Source organism: Ostrinia nubilalis, chromosome 15 (assembly GCF_963855985.1).
Source record: "Ostrinia nubilalis chromosome 15, ilOstNubi1.1, whole genome shotgun sequence".
Classification (NCBI taxonomy): Eukaryota; Metazoa; Arthropoda; class Insecta; order Lepidoptera; family Crambidae; genus Ostrinia; species Ostrinia nubilalis.
This window is the reverse complement of record NC_087102.1, coordinates 11,576,593-11,591,374: the sequence shown is the minus strand read 5'-3', so window position 1 is coordinate 11,591,374 and position 14,782 is coordinate 11,576,593. Positions and strand designations below refer to the sequence as shown.

At 39.6% G+C, this 14,782-nt stretch overlaps 2 protein-coding genes across 2 annotated transcripts; one reads left to right on the top strand and one right to left on the bottom strand.

The window, feature by feature from the left end:
• Positions 1–104: 104 nt before the first annotated feature.
• On the bottom strand, positions 105–2,436 carry LOC135078999 (arginine--tRNA ligase, cytoplasmic). Its single transcript, XM_063973615.1, has one exon. The coding sequence runs from the start codon at positions 2,314–2,316 to the stop codon at positions 265–267; it is 2,052 nt and encodes a 683-aa protein (XP_063829685.1). The 5' UTR covers positions 2,317–2,436; the 3' UTR covers positions 105–264.
• Positions 2,437–2,632: 196 nt separating this feature from the next.
• Positions 2,633–13,642, top strand: LOC135078998 (katanin-interacting protein-like). The gene is made up of 15 exons (XM_063973614.1): positions 2,633–2,978; positions 3,167–3,256; positions 3,325–3,425; positions 3,506–3,685; positions 3,792–4,099; positions 4,300–4,482; positions 4,647–4,784; positions 4,864–5,137; positions 5,564–5,797; positions 6,297–6,474; positions 9,108–9,304; positions 9,933–10,074; positions 11,140–11,233; positions 11,311–11,429; positions 12,194–13,642. The coding sequence occupies exons 1-15, from the start codon at positions 2,902–2,904 to the stop codon at positions 12,291–12,293; spliced, it is 2,415 nt and encodes an 804-aa protein (XP_063829684.1). The 5' UTR covers positions 2,633–2,901; the 3' UTR covers positions 12,294–13,642.
• Positions 13,643–14,782: the final 1,140 nt, after the last annotated feature.

Genomic DNA, 14,782 nt, shown 5'->3' with positions numbered 1-14,782 from the left:
AAATAATTTTCTAAACAGATAGTTATTTCATGAATGTTACCATTGATAATGGACCCTGATATAGTTTTGTAGAGGTTTTTGGAAACTCAATAAAAGTATACAAATTAATTTTACAAGTATTTTATTTCTTTTAGAAAACAGTTAGTGTCGCACATTCTTAAATATTAGTATGATCATAAATATTGTGATATACTTAAATAGTATAATATGGTAAATACCAAATAGTCTGCTTATGTAGGTAGTTAATACTTTCACTTCTGTTGTTTACATTTTAGAAACTGTTTTAATACCAAGTATATCTAAGCATTTCTCCATGATTCTAGCAGTGACTTCACAAAGCATCAATCTCTCATAGATTATTTTAACAATCTTTCCCTCTTTGTCTTTTTCTACACAGTAACATTTGTCATAAAACTCTGTGAATGTAGATGATATCTCATAAAGATATTCACACAAACTATGCAAGTATAAGTCATTGGCTACTTTAAGTATAACTTCAGGGAATCTCAAAAGGACTTTTCCAAGCTTCCATTCAGCTTCATGGCTGAATTTGAAGCCTGTCTTTTGAGCTTCCTCCAACAAATGTTCTATTGAAATCTGAGCAGTCCTAGCAATAGATCTGATACGGGTCAGGGCATACAGTAAATACACAGCTGTGTTGCCCTTATCATCTAACATTTTATCAAATGAGAATACATAGTCATTGACCCTGTTATGGGACAAATCTGCATATTTGATGCACCCATAGGCAACTGCTTCCTGAGCTCTCTTCAGTTCCTCTGGAGTCAAAACCTTATCTCTTCCCTTTTCAACTAATTTATCAAGGGACCTCTTCAACCCCTCATCAAGTAAATCAATTAGTTTAATTGTATCTCCAGATCTAGTTTTGAACTTTTTCTTGTCTTCACCCAAAACAACACCAAAGCCAACATGCTCAACATTTTGGCCTTCCCTGAGAATCCCAGCTCGTCGGGCGCAAGCGTCAATAACTACAAAATGAGTGGCCTGTCCAGCATCCGTGACATAAATGAACCTGTCTCCTTTCTCTTCTTCAACACGTTGCTTTATAGTTGCCATATCTGAAGTGTCATAGGTGTAACCACCATCAGACTTGACCACAGTTAAAGGAATTCCATCATGCTTTTCTGCATTTCCCCACATAATCAATCGCCCCTCATCTTCTTCTAGTAAGCCTTTATCTTTAAGCTCCTTCACAACAACATCCATCCTGCTCTGGTAGAAAGATTCACCTCGATCAATAATTTTAATATCAAGCCTGTCATAAATCTTTTGGAATTCTCTACGAGAGACTTCACATATTAACTTCCAGGCAGCAATGTAGTCGGGCTGGCCCGATTGTAGCTGAACCACACAAGCATAAGCTCTCTTCTTAAACTCTTCATCTTCATCAAATCTTTTCTTAGATTCCTTGTAAAACGCTTGTAAATCTGAAATTGGTGGAGAATGGGTCTTGAAGTTTGGGAATTTGTCTTGCAAATGGGCAATCAGCATTCCAAACTGAGTACCCCAATCTCCTAAGTGGTTAATTCTCAGTACATCATGGTTTAAGAATTCAAGTACACGGCAGACGCTTTCTCCAATGATTGTTGATCGCAAATGCCCTACATGCATCTCCTTAGCAATGTTAGGTGAGGAGAAATCAACAATGACCCTTTCTCTCTTCACTGGGGGTGGTTTGATACCAAACCTGAGAACACAATTAAGTACATGTTCCACAAATGCCTTATTGAGGTAGATGTTCAAGAATCCAGCGCCTGCCACCTCAACCCTCTCAATCAGTGGGGATGATGGAGTTTTGTTTAAAATGTTATTTGCTACCTCTCTTGGGTTCGTTTTGACATTTTTCGCTTTTAGCAACTGAGAGATAGGCATCGCAGAGTTACATTGGTAGTCCCCAAATTTGGGATTATTGCTGGACAAGGTGATGACTACTGGCGGGTCTTCTAAGTCGGGGTATGCAGACAAAATGCCAAGAGAAAACACATTTTTCAGTTCATCAACAATACACACGTTTCCTTCGACAGACGAGATGTCAGTCACAAGTGTTGGTCGTTTTCTAGTAATTGGCTTAGCAGCTTTACCGCTAGAAGAACTTGTAGCTTTGATGGCATTTTCTAGAATCTCCAATCGATGCTTTAGTTTTTCATTGTCGGTCATTAACTTTTCTAAACGAGGATCATTCACAAAACTTAGATCACAACTGGCGAGCTTTTCCAATTCATCTTCGATCACCTTCGCTTCCTTTTCGGCCTTACTGGTTCTTTCTTCCAATTTTTTGTGATCTGAGTCAGACATTTTTGACCCTATATCAATCGGTAATACTTTTATTTATTCTTAAATATAAATTAATAACACACGGAGAGATCAAAGTAAGGTTATTTTTTCACCGCACGTTGATGACAGTTGACATTTTTGACAGATTGAGTTTACGTGTAAAAATCGGTCGGTGCTTGCTTTTAAGAACGGAACGTTTAGAAATTAGACTTTTGATTTATAGGACTCGATAAAATCAATAATTCTGTAGATTATGGCTACATTTTACTAACAAATGGATTTTACGTATAAATAATTTATTTATAAGCATTTTGCTTTAATTTTAATTCATCGCCTGGGCTATCAGAAGATTTCATTGATTTAAAAAGTTAAGTTACCATGGTTACCAAGGTCAAACAAACAGCGGCAAAATATGTTTCAAAAGTGGCAAGTGTGAATGAAGTTAACAAATTACCAATAATTGTTTTAAAAATCTTTATCCTTTACATAAAGACAAATTCAAAAATTTCATAAAAATTTTGTGCCCCAGTGCAATGAATTTTCAGTATTCTGTTTTCATATTGATTGCGAAAGAAAATTAGAAGAGCTTACTCTCATGGCTCAAGGATGGCACATAAAGAAAATGGGATTGAATACGCGTCGAAAGATAGGGAAATACCGTTCTGGCTTGAAGACATTACCAAGTAAGTAAATTGTTGTGTGCCTATCAGAATGATTAATGACCTACTTGTGCGTCAATACGAAGCTAATTTTCAGCACAATGAGCTTTACTTCCGTGTGAAGGTTCACACAAGGTCACCAGCCCTTTTTGTATTGCGTCCCACTTTAGTGTTAGTCGCTATCAGACCATGGAACTGCTCTGACTTTTCAGGGAGATGAAAGAGACTCACATAAGCAGCGATACATCTCAGCTAGAAGAGCAGAAATTCAACTATGGCGGTTCAAAGCTGGAAAACCACAGGTAGGTTATCGTATTTCTCGTATGAATACCACAAGTCTCGACGAAAATTGTGTAAAATTGCATTGCAGGTTGACGCGCAGGACTTCGTTGGATACTACGCTCGACATGATGATGAAACCCTCGATGCAAAACGTCGCGCACTCTGCTGGCACGTTGCGGCACAACAAAGGTCTTATCTAAATTAAAAATTCTCAACACTTGAGTTATTAATAGCCCCATACTCATTATTGATTTGTAATAAAATTGTAGGCTACAACCAAAACGGAAGGCGAAAGTATACTGTACGAAACGGCAAGCTGGATTGGGGAGATTCTTCAAATGCTAGCTCGAACGATTTCCTAAATGACCTTTTACCTCACTACGTAACACCGCGGCACAGACGAAGTAACATTATTGACGATGATTTTCATGATGTTATTTTAGGTTCACGTAAGTATTCTACCGATTATTATTCTTAATTGTTTTAAGTAGTACTTAATGTTTGATTTCTTCCAGCTATAGGTAAATAAATACGATAATGTTATTGTTATTACAGGATTTCAAGAGAACAATAAGTTAAGGAAAAAGCTATTTCCTAAAGAAGGATCTACAAATATACAACAAAATGACAGTTCAAACAGAACTTCCGTCAAAAACCAAACCAAAAAACCTGCTTCTTTAAGTTCCGTACCTAACAAAAACATGCAAAAGGAAAAATCAAAGAGTGAATTTATAATCCCAGAACTTCCCGAAGGAAGATTATTGGAAATCAAAATATTTTCTAATTGGGGCGATAAATATCTGGTTGGTTTAAATGGCATTGAACTCTTTGATATGCATGGTAACGTCGTCAACATAGAAAAGGTACCTATCTAAGTCCCAACCCCTAGACAAGTTGCAAAAGGTGTCAGTTGAAATAGTTTCAGAGTTTTTTGTAAGAGTTGTATCGCGAACGCGATCGATCAAAAAGTGCTCCTTGTTTAAGGGTGTTGATGTGTATCGTAAAATCAATCCTAATTCAAATGAGAAATTGACGAGTCTTGCATGTCAATCGTCTCTTCCAGGTGTGGACGGATTCTGACACGGGTGACCACTCGTCTCACGGGCGCGCGGAGAGCATCGCCGATGGAGTGGTGAGGACACGCGACGAGCGCCACGCTTGGACCACGCCAGCGCCGCGAACATTGCCCGTCGCACTCAGTATACTGCTAGCTAACTGCACGCGACTGGCTTTGCTCAGGATATGGGTAAGCACACTTTTTCAGAAAAAGGTGGGCCGATTCTGGCAGGAAAACCACATCACTAAGCGAAATATGATGGATGGATGCGATTTCTCAGAACATGCCTACGCCCAGAGAAATAGCATGATAGTAGTCGCTTATTTTTGATACATGTTCTATTTATTTCACAGAATTACAATAAATCACGAATTTATTCTACACGAGGAGTTCGCCTGGTCCAAATAAAACTTGACGACCAAGTCATATTTCATGGCGAAATCGCGAGGTCTAGTGGGGAACTGAAAGGACCATTACCTACTTTTGGTGATGTATGTAAATTCAGTAAAGCAACATCATGCAAATTAGTGAGAGTAGTAACATCAAAGCAACTAATGGATCCTTTTACAGACCATCCTGTTCACCAAAGACCCAAGTATTCTAGAAGCTATAATGATCAACGACAAGAATTTCCAAGCTCTTCTGAAGGAGAATGAGCCAATAAACGAGTCTACCATGATAGAACAACGGCCGCTTACAGCCAATGACAGCAACCACAACTTGAGTCCTGCTGAACTGCTCGAAGCTTTGGATAACGAGGAGAAGGAGACGAAATACGTCGCGAAGCAGATCAAATTGACGCTCATGTCGAACTGGGGTCAGCGGCATCTGATCGGGCTTACAGGTGAAAATCTAAGACTCGTCATCTTGTCTTTATAGTTTGGCACCCTTAAGGCTTCCACAGATCAAACGCAGGTCAGAAGCAGTGCGGGTCAGTTGCAGCGCGGCTGAGGCACACTGAAAGCAGCGCAGTTTCAAAGCAGTTGCAATGCGGGCGGTTGTCAAAAATTTAAATATTCGAAAACCGCTTTCAACGCGCTGCTACCGCCCTGCGTCCGCGCCGCCTCGTTTGTCGTTCGGCAGTTGCAGTGCGGCGCGGGCCCGCGTTCAAATTTGGTGTGACATACTTCAAAGAGTTTCTTGTATTACAACTTGCGCGGGCCCGCATTCAAACTGCGCTGCTACTGCCCTGCGTTTGGTCTGCCCAAGGTTTTAATAAAAGCCCTTAATCGACTGTCACATAAGATCACCCCTTAAACTATCTTTCCAGGGATCGAAATCCTCTGCTACAACGAATCAGTGAAGGTTCACCGAGCTTACGCTTACACGTCATTTATCACCGACGAGGAAACCCCAGACCCTGGTAGCCTCATGGAATGCAAGAGTTTGTTCTCCGGGAGGAACATCACGACTGACTTCGACGATATGTGGTGCACCAACTTTGCGTCTGGGACGAAGTTCTGTCACCTTATTATGGAGTTGAGGGAACCTTCTGAAATCACAAGTTAGTGGGGCTTATGTGATATTTGTCTTAGTTTAGAATTTTACTGGTCTTCTCCATCGTTTTACATGATATGCTGAGCGTTATCTACTTAGCAATCAGGATTCCTTCTTGAGAAGATGTTGACTGCTACCATTTTTCTATGTTAGGACTTTCAAGGCTGTCATGTGATATCCTGATAAACGTCATAGGCCGCGCACAGCGTCACGCCGTAGGCTGCGTCACAATGCTTACTATAGAAATGCACTACTTTGGTTTCTTTCAGACGTTGACGTCGGCGTATGATGTCAATAGGAACGTCTGACACTGACATTGTAAGCCGCGTATAGCGTTGAATAGGAGACCGTAGCGCAGTGGCGTAACTATACCATCTGAGGCCCGTAGCAAATTCTGTGCATGGTGCCCTTGGCATTTTTCAGGGGTGGGGAGGGTGCGATTAGGGTCTTGCCAGCCCTGCCACCCTATAGTTACGTACCCGTAGCGTAATATTACTCTGATCCAGGTATCCGCATTTGGAACTACAACGCGAATATGGAGCTGTCCTACATCGGAGCGAAACACGCTCGCGTCTCGCTGGACGGAGTGCCGCTGCATTACCGGCCCGTACTGCTGCGGCGCGCGCCTGGGGACACCTGCTACGACTATGTGCATCAACTTGAGCTGGCTAACATTGATGATCGGTGAGACTTTCTCTTCTTCTTCTTTTATGTAGATATATTAACTTCTAAATAGGAAATAGTTCAATTAATACACTGGATGCAGTTGATTGGGTTCTAGCTAAACTTCTGCTTTTATTGTGTCGTTTGGGCCAAGGACCTACTGCTATAAATCATTAGGGTTTGTAACTCTATATTCTGAAACGGCGTTCAAAACCTAATTCTTCATTACCATCAGACTGGAAGATGCAAGGGACTCGGATAGTTTCAGCATGAACTGCCGTCGGCTGGACATCCCAAGTAACATTTTACTCCATTTAAGAGTTCACATTTAGTTCCAATGTGTACTTAAAGCATTAGTACAGTTCACTCGTGATGTATAAGCTGTATTATTGCAATTAATTACACCTATACCTGTCTAAGGGACTTATAGGAGTGTAGACTAGTGTAGAGTTATACTTTTATACGATTGTTGGTGTTATAATACTCTAACAACTATCCTTTAGTCAGCCATCTGACTAAGAGCATTATAGGAGGGTAGAGATACGGCAACCGCTGTTTAACGGCCTACTTGTACGATGTTATAGAGCTAGCATTTTAATAGAACACACGTGGTCATTTATAAAGCCAAAGGCTGTTATGTTTACTTGTTTTAGACTGTTATACAGCTAGTAGCTGTAGTAGGACTTGTTTGTGATAATTAAAATAACCTTTTTTTACTATCTGTACAAAAGTGTTTCAATGGTTCGCATGTACACTGTAGGCTGTTAAAAGGACTATATGTGTTGTCCATTAACATCAATAGCAGTTTATTTGTCCACAAGTACTACTCTTATTTGCTTTAAGCTGAACACGAATGTGAATGTGATATTCTATTACACATTTCCCCAAGCCTGTTTTTAGTTGTTCATGGTGGTTCTGTACATGATACAGAGGAAAATATTATGCCTGAACCTGAAATTTCCCTTCAAAATATACCAGATATCAGAGTGTGATGATTGCAGTTCTTGTGATAGTGAATACCATTTTGATTTGGACAATTATTTAACCTTTCGCAAAAAAAAATAAGAACATGGGCTATTGAAAGTCGTATTCCTCATTCCGCTTTGAATAAATTGTCAAGCATAATAAACGAATTTAAACCGGGAACACTACCGTCTGATGCTTTAGGTATTCATACTTGACTATTAGTACCTGGGCTAGGCGATTTAACGGACATTAATAATTATTATTGCGGATCTCTAAAATTTCAGTATTTGAAAGAATTAAAGATACACAATTGACCTGAACTAGGTACATCTTAAAGCTGTACATAAGTTCACATTAGAATAAATTTATAGACATTAGCGCTGTAGTGGTACAAATGTGGAACTTCATATAGATAACAGCATTCTAACAGAACACATGTGAACCTAATATACGCTCACCGCATTAAATTGGAGTTATAACAGTTCACATAGCCGTATTTCATTTCCACCATTTTGTTCTACATAACCTAAAATATTTACCAAATAAATCTCCAAAATTAATGCAGATTTATCACAAAATTCGCAGATAGAGCGATTGAGTTTTGGTTTCATGTTATAATTAATTACCGTAATATAATTATAATGCCAATCCAATATCAAAAACTGAAAATTGTAGATTTCCTCTCAGCCAGTTTTAAATATTTTAAAATGAATATCGCGTTTTTACAGAGGCGCGTAAATATTTTAGCTGTAAATATGTATACATTTCACGATAAAGTTGCATTCCCAATGGCATTAACATTATTAAGTATTTAAAACCCGTGTTATTATTTGCATAAATGATTATCCGCCCGAGTTGTTTCCCTCTTGGCACTCACGTACAAATACCAAACTAATATTAAAATGTGGAAATAATTTAAGACACACGTGAACTTTAGGTAGCATTGGAGTACTTTTGTCGGACTTTATAACTTTGAAAGCTGTGCATTTAGCCACTTGTTACTCTTTATTGTCCTCACGTACGTTGTATGGTTCACACTGCGTCCCATATAGTGCCGTAAGTCAGCCTTAAGTACGATGTTACTACTTAAACTGCTATTATAATGCTATTATACTGCTAATGTACAGCCATAGTGAACTTAAAGCTGTCTAATTTGTGCCCAAACTGGTTCTATAAAAGCATTATAGCAAGCTATACAGCTCGTATACAGCTGACATACACAGCTTGTGGAGTACATGTGAACGACTATTGAACTCTTAAATGGAGTAAAATGTTACTTGGGATGGGCGCTAACTGTCGCTTCAAGTTAGGGACGATACCCATTGACCGGCGTGAGTCGGAGCGCACTTACACGGCCGTAAAGAAAATAGTATTTTATTAACAGTTCTTAGTCGTAGTTGCTTGCAAGTTGCAACTGATTAACTGACATTTCAATCCGGACGGATGCGCGATTTTTGGCCGAACGGACGCTGCGCTGCGCGCCGTCTCGCGCCGGTCAATGTGAATCCTGCTTTGGACTATCCGACATTTAAACTTGTACCTACATGAAACGGTGATTCCAGCGTCCAGAGACTGGAAGACGGGGACGTCAACTTTCTCGCCTCATGGATTAGGTCTAGTAGACATTCTGCCTTCATTTCGTTTAGTTTAGTCCTGTATTTTGAAACAGCCATTCTCATTGCCACCAGACTGGAAGACGCCAAAGACTCCGACAGTTTCCGCATGGACTGCCTGGTCTACGGTAGCGGACTCGACATGGGCGCTCCCACGGGCTTCGTGCTGCAACTCAGCATTTTCTCCACGTGGGGCGACCCATACTACGTGGGCCTCACCGCCGTAGAGCTCTACGACCCCCACGGGAACATGATACAGCTCACGGAGACTAGTAAGTTTTGGATTATCTCGGCGATTTTAGGTATCTGCCTTTGTTTGCTATTATTTATTTTGAATTGAAGGTGATATACCTAAACTTCTGGCAGCCTTTTTTAAAAAATAGGCCAATCATTATTTTTGTGAGCCAATTATGTCAAACAGTAATGACAGAAATTGTGGCTCGGTAATATTTAATGAATTATAACAATTTAACAAATTAATGTTATTATGTAGGTACATTTTAGGTAATTTCATCGATTCGTTTAGCTCTATCCACTTTTGGCGTTTACTTTGAGATAGCAACCGAGCTAAAGAAGTTTTTAATTTTGTTATGACCGACAAGATTCTTTAAGGCCGAAGCGCTTCACTTTGGCATCGCAAAATAAACACTTCACATATCTTAAAAATACACAAAAAAACACGCAGTTGTCCAGTGAAACGCGCCTTATTGACTAAAAATTTATGAAATTATGCACAGTTTCCCTTCACCCACACGTCTCTTCGTTTTCGAGAAATCAAGCGTTGCTATATGGTCCACCCTGTATTTCTATTAGGTTTTTCGCAAGAAGAATCGATGTGGTATCTCATCTCGTTGTAATACAGGCTATTTTGCAACAAAAATGTATAATCTGTACATACAGATGTGTGCGCGCACCCGGCGAGCGTGAACGTATTAGATGCGCGAGCGCAGGACGTGCGTACACCCGACAAGCTCATCGACGGCGCCACCGCCGGCGCCGCACACTCCTGGCTGGCGCCCGTGCTGCCTCATACTCTCAACAGGTACCACTCTAAATCCATGGCAATAAGGCTCTGAATGCCTTAAACCACAGAATAATAAATAAGTACTACGTACAGAAGTTTTACTTCGCGAAGGTATTTAAAAAATGTATGCTCAATGTCAATAACAATATGGTGTAATTTAGCCTGTCTCAAGAGTCAAGCACCATTTTGTTGACAAACGTCAGTGATCGGCACTGCGCCGAAGCTATAGGGCTGACTTCGGTAAAATGATGTGACGTGAGGTGCCAAACTGCGGAAAATGGCGGAGGAAATACATGATTTAGCATGAATTATCATGAATAATATTAACTAAGTACTTATTTACCTCTCAGTGACTTGAGGCAACTTAAAAAAGTACATTCTGTGTTTTAATTATTATTACGCAGTTAAATACTGCACAGTATTTAGCACACCATTTTCTTTATTTTCTTCCATCATACACAAGAATACGCGTGCGTGAGTCAAAGTTCGCTCGTATGTGAGGCCTTGTCGAATAGTATCCTGTAGGTGGGCCATCGTGCGTGTTTTGTTTTCGATGTAAACTCGCGGAGATGAACAGGCCTGCTTAAACACACTACTTCGCTGCGGCGCAGCAGCACTCATTTAGTTTGGATTTGTATGGAGACCACATTACGCTACCGCAGCGACGGCGAGTCTCGGCACCGCGGCTGCAAAAATCGGCATAGTGGGTAAACGCGCCTATAGCATAACCTACCCGCGGTTCCGTTACGTTTTTTTCACATGTTTGTTTGGCTTACTCAAACTTGGAAGGAAAGTAACTATACCTACCTACTGCTATTGAGCATGGGGATGAACGAATATTTATGGTTTATTAACCCAAGGGAGAAACGCAGCCACCTCGACCATTAGACCTCCTAGAGTGTGGACTCGCTGAAGCTCTCTCTGGTGGACTGTCAAAGGTGTACGAGACAGCTTACACTCTACATCTTTCTTCGTTCGTTCGTTCGTTTTCAGCCAAATGACGTCCACTGCTTATTACGTCTACATCTTTCTTATTACATGAAAAATTGCAAGACCTTTAAAAATATCCAAATCTTTTTTCAGAGTATTCTTCGTTTTCGATGTACCGATATCAGTTTACGGTATGAAGATTTGGAACTACGGCAAAACTCCAACGAGGGGAGTTAAAGAATTTGGTGTAAGTTATCTCATACAACTCAAATGTAAATGTTTGAAAGTATAGATAGAGTGTAAAAATATCGCGTATATTTTTAGGTTTTGATGGATGACCTGTTGATCTACAACGGATCCTTGGACTGTGCCAAAAATGAGGACAACATAATGCCGCAATGGATTTGCTTGCAGAATGTGGACATTGATGCGTTAACCCCGAGGTATGTACCTATTGTAGGCTAATTAGGTATTTGCCTAATTAAATATCTGCCCATTTGACGTTGTTGTATCATCATGGGAATTTCGCACGCCAAAGGTATGATTTTGACTCCACGCTGTAGCAGAAGACGGTGTGTGTCGTCGCGAGACTCCTGGTTTCTATATGAAAGTGCAATGAAAGTAGCATCTGTAGTTAGCAACACGTTGTGATGATATTTCATACATAATGTATCTCTAGCGAAGCGACACATCTGCTGCTGCGTGGAGTCGGCTACGAACTTGAACCTTAGCCTAGGCGCAGACCATCGATTTTTTGTCGACCTATAGTTTAGTCGGGCAGTTAATCAGTATGGGCATGTATGGATGTCCGCAAATTACACCGATTTGATTTGGCCGATTCTTCATACAAATTAAAGTCAAAGTCAAAGTCAAAATTTCTTTATTTGTTTGGACTAATAAATAGTTCTTACAAATCGTCATTTTGCTCTTAAGGAGCCTCTACATGTCTCATAATCTTTTTACCCTACCAGCGCTTCGAGACCAACATTTGGCAAGTGCTGAGAAGAAGCGCCGCAACAAACTCAGTCACCACTGTCTGCCGGTTAATATAAATAAATAATAGAAATATTAAAATCGGGCCCAACTGTCGGCCAACTAAAAATCTGTGGTCTGCGCCTAGTCTTAATGCACTAATGATACAGAAGATCACAAGCCACTGTCATCTCCAATGCCAAAGAATGGACTACAAATACAATGTTTTCCTTAGCCCTTCGGATCTGAGTCAACGCACGACCACGAGCGGCTCGCACGAGTCGGCCGACCCAGCCGCGCGCCCGCATACTGGCGTGCAGTGCGCGCGCCGCTGATAATGTGCACGCGCAACGCACGGAGGCAAAGTAACTTCACCAGTGATATCCAGCTTGACCCAAAATAGTCCAAATGCGCACCACATATTGGTTCCAGTGCCATTCCCGCAAAAACTTCTTGTAGCCTAGAAGTGATAGTTCATAGTCCCCTTTTAATTTCCCTGGTTGAAACCTCCGCTACATGAAGTTAGGTCACATGTATGACGAAGGTCCGTCCAATAACGCGTACAAAAACTGAGAGAACGTATACTGAATTGGAAGAGCTCAGACATAAGCGCCTCTGATATCGTACTTTTTAGCTGCCTATTCCACTTTACATTCAGATGAGTCTGTATGGGAACTATTGGGAACCATGTACGCATGTTACTTTGCCTGCGAAGAAAGAAATGTTACATATTCTACTGATCTTTTATAGCTCATTCAGCTGAGGGAATAAACACTTGGGCAGTTGAATTGTTAGATCTGCCCATCCCAGGCTTTGAAATTAAAAGCTATCTCGTGTGCCCCATAGAGTATACGAGTAATATTGTTAAAAATTTCAGTATTACGCAATGAAACTGCCTAGTCGAAATTATTTATATTAATGTAAGATTACTTAAAAAGACGCTGGTCTGTGTTTAGAGTGAGAATGGAGTCAAGGTTTTATCGTGAATGCCCCTTGTAGAGATGTTATCGTAGATGTGATTTGGTTGTTGTAAAGTGTCTTTATGGAGTAACATGTAAGCCGCACAAAAATAGTGATTTTAAATTCTTAATCCTACTTTTATTCATAAGCATTGGTCACCAGACTAATGTTATCTATCAAAAAATCAAAACATAGTTCTCACAACCTCACGTAGCCAAACATAAATATAATTCGATAAAAACATTCAAACAAATCATACAAATCGACGATTAATTAATTTAGAATAAGTACTTATTTAAAATCTAATCGTACGAATTTAAATAATATATTTTGAATAAATTATGCAAATTATAGACTAAGTTAAGAATTTGTTTGCAAAGAATAATCAAAAGTTTTGGGCACATTTAGCGAGTTCAATGCTGCTAAAATGCAGGAAAAAAACTGTAGACTGCACCATGCGCCAAACGTTTTTCAACTCATTGTTAACTTTATCTGTTACTTTAATAATAGAAAAAAACTGGAAAACCAGAAACAAGTTACATAACTAGTTACTTTACAAGTTTTGCATTATTGTTAAAATAATTTATGAATATAGGTGTGTTCTGTCCAGTCCAGTGTTAATGCGAAGCCGCGCGTCGCGTCGCTACGTCAAATTGCTGTCATAGTAACGTGTATCGTGTAAAGTTAGATTTTTGTACCGGAAATAAACGACAGATTTGTATTACCCGCTGGTTTTATTTTTTGCGTGTACCTACTTACACATAATAACTCTTTACGGAAGGACAATGACGTCGTGTGTTTTAATAAAAACATATTTTACAATTGAACTTAATTTATTGTTAGTTACCTAACAAATCACAGATTTCGCAGCATTGCACTTCAATATACAAAGTTTATCAGCAAAAATGGCGACATAGTTATATTTTGGTACATAACAGCATATCATATCATAATATCTTTATTGCTTCATGCATGTGAATATTAAACCTAGTGGAGCGCAATACATGAATACATCTGAGGTAAACTTATACCGGTAATTTTAGCGAGGTCTTAGTGGAAATCTAATCTACTGACTACATAGTTTGTTACAAGAGCTAACTACGTCCACAACCGATTTTTAAATAATTGAGGTAAGTACTCTATATTATTAATTCCAAACATTAACTTTATAAATCATTTTATCATGTCATAAGTCAAGATTAAAAATCGGTCATGTAATCTACTCCAATCACTTGTAGCTACTGAATCAAAGCATATTCATATCAGACTATATTATGAAGTAGTATTGTCCGATACATAATACATAATCTAGAAGTTTTAAGGCAGCATTTTTTACAATCATCGTATTCCACCACCTTACATCAATATCAGTCTATCAAGGTACAGATTGCGGTTACGACGTCTCTTCCAAAAACACGTTGCACACACCTCACAAACTTTGTATTGAAAAAAATACAATGTTAAATTTCTTTTTTATGTCTCGTACTAATCTCTAAATCATTGATAAAGACTACCGAAGAATAGTTACAGTCCTCTCAACTTAAGCTGAGAATTGCATTTGTGTGAGTGCACACCGATAGTTTAGAGTGGCAATCGGCTTGAAGCGCGGCGCGTCCCGCGCATGGTTTATTATAGCAAGCGGCCTGAAGCGCGGCGCGTCCGCCACGCACCGCTTCCTTGTCGCTCACATACTTCACTTCACCCCCGGTACTGGTAGCAGATACGTGTAATTTTATGTAATTGTGTTCCAAATATTAGTGAAATGGCTCCTACTGTAAGTGAATTTCCTGTACGAAATCCATTAAGCAGCCAAGTGAAAGAAATTTTATGCAAATTGAATACGTATTTTAAAGGTGTGAACGAA

Coding starts and splice junctions, on each gene's coding strand:
- LOC135078998 (XM_063973614.1), top strand. CDS start 2,902: ATGGCACATAAAGAAAATGGGATTGAATACGCGTCGAAAGATAGGGAA. Junction 4,100..4,299: donor ACGTCGTCAACATAGAAAAG/GTACCTATCTAA, acceptor CGTCTCTTCCAG/GTGTGGACGGATTCTGACAC. Junction 6,475..9,107: donor CTGGCTAACATTGATGATCG/GTGAGACTTTCT, acceptor CATTGCCACCAG/ACTGGAAGACGCCAAAGACT.
- LOC135078999 (XM_063973615.1), bottom strand. CDS start 2,316: ATGTCTGACTCAGATCACAAAAAATTGGAAGAAAGAACCAGTAAGGCC.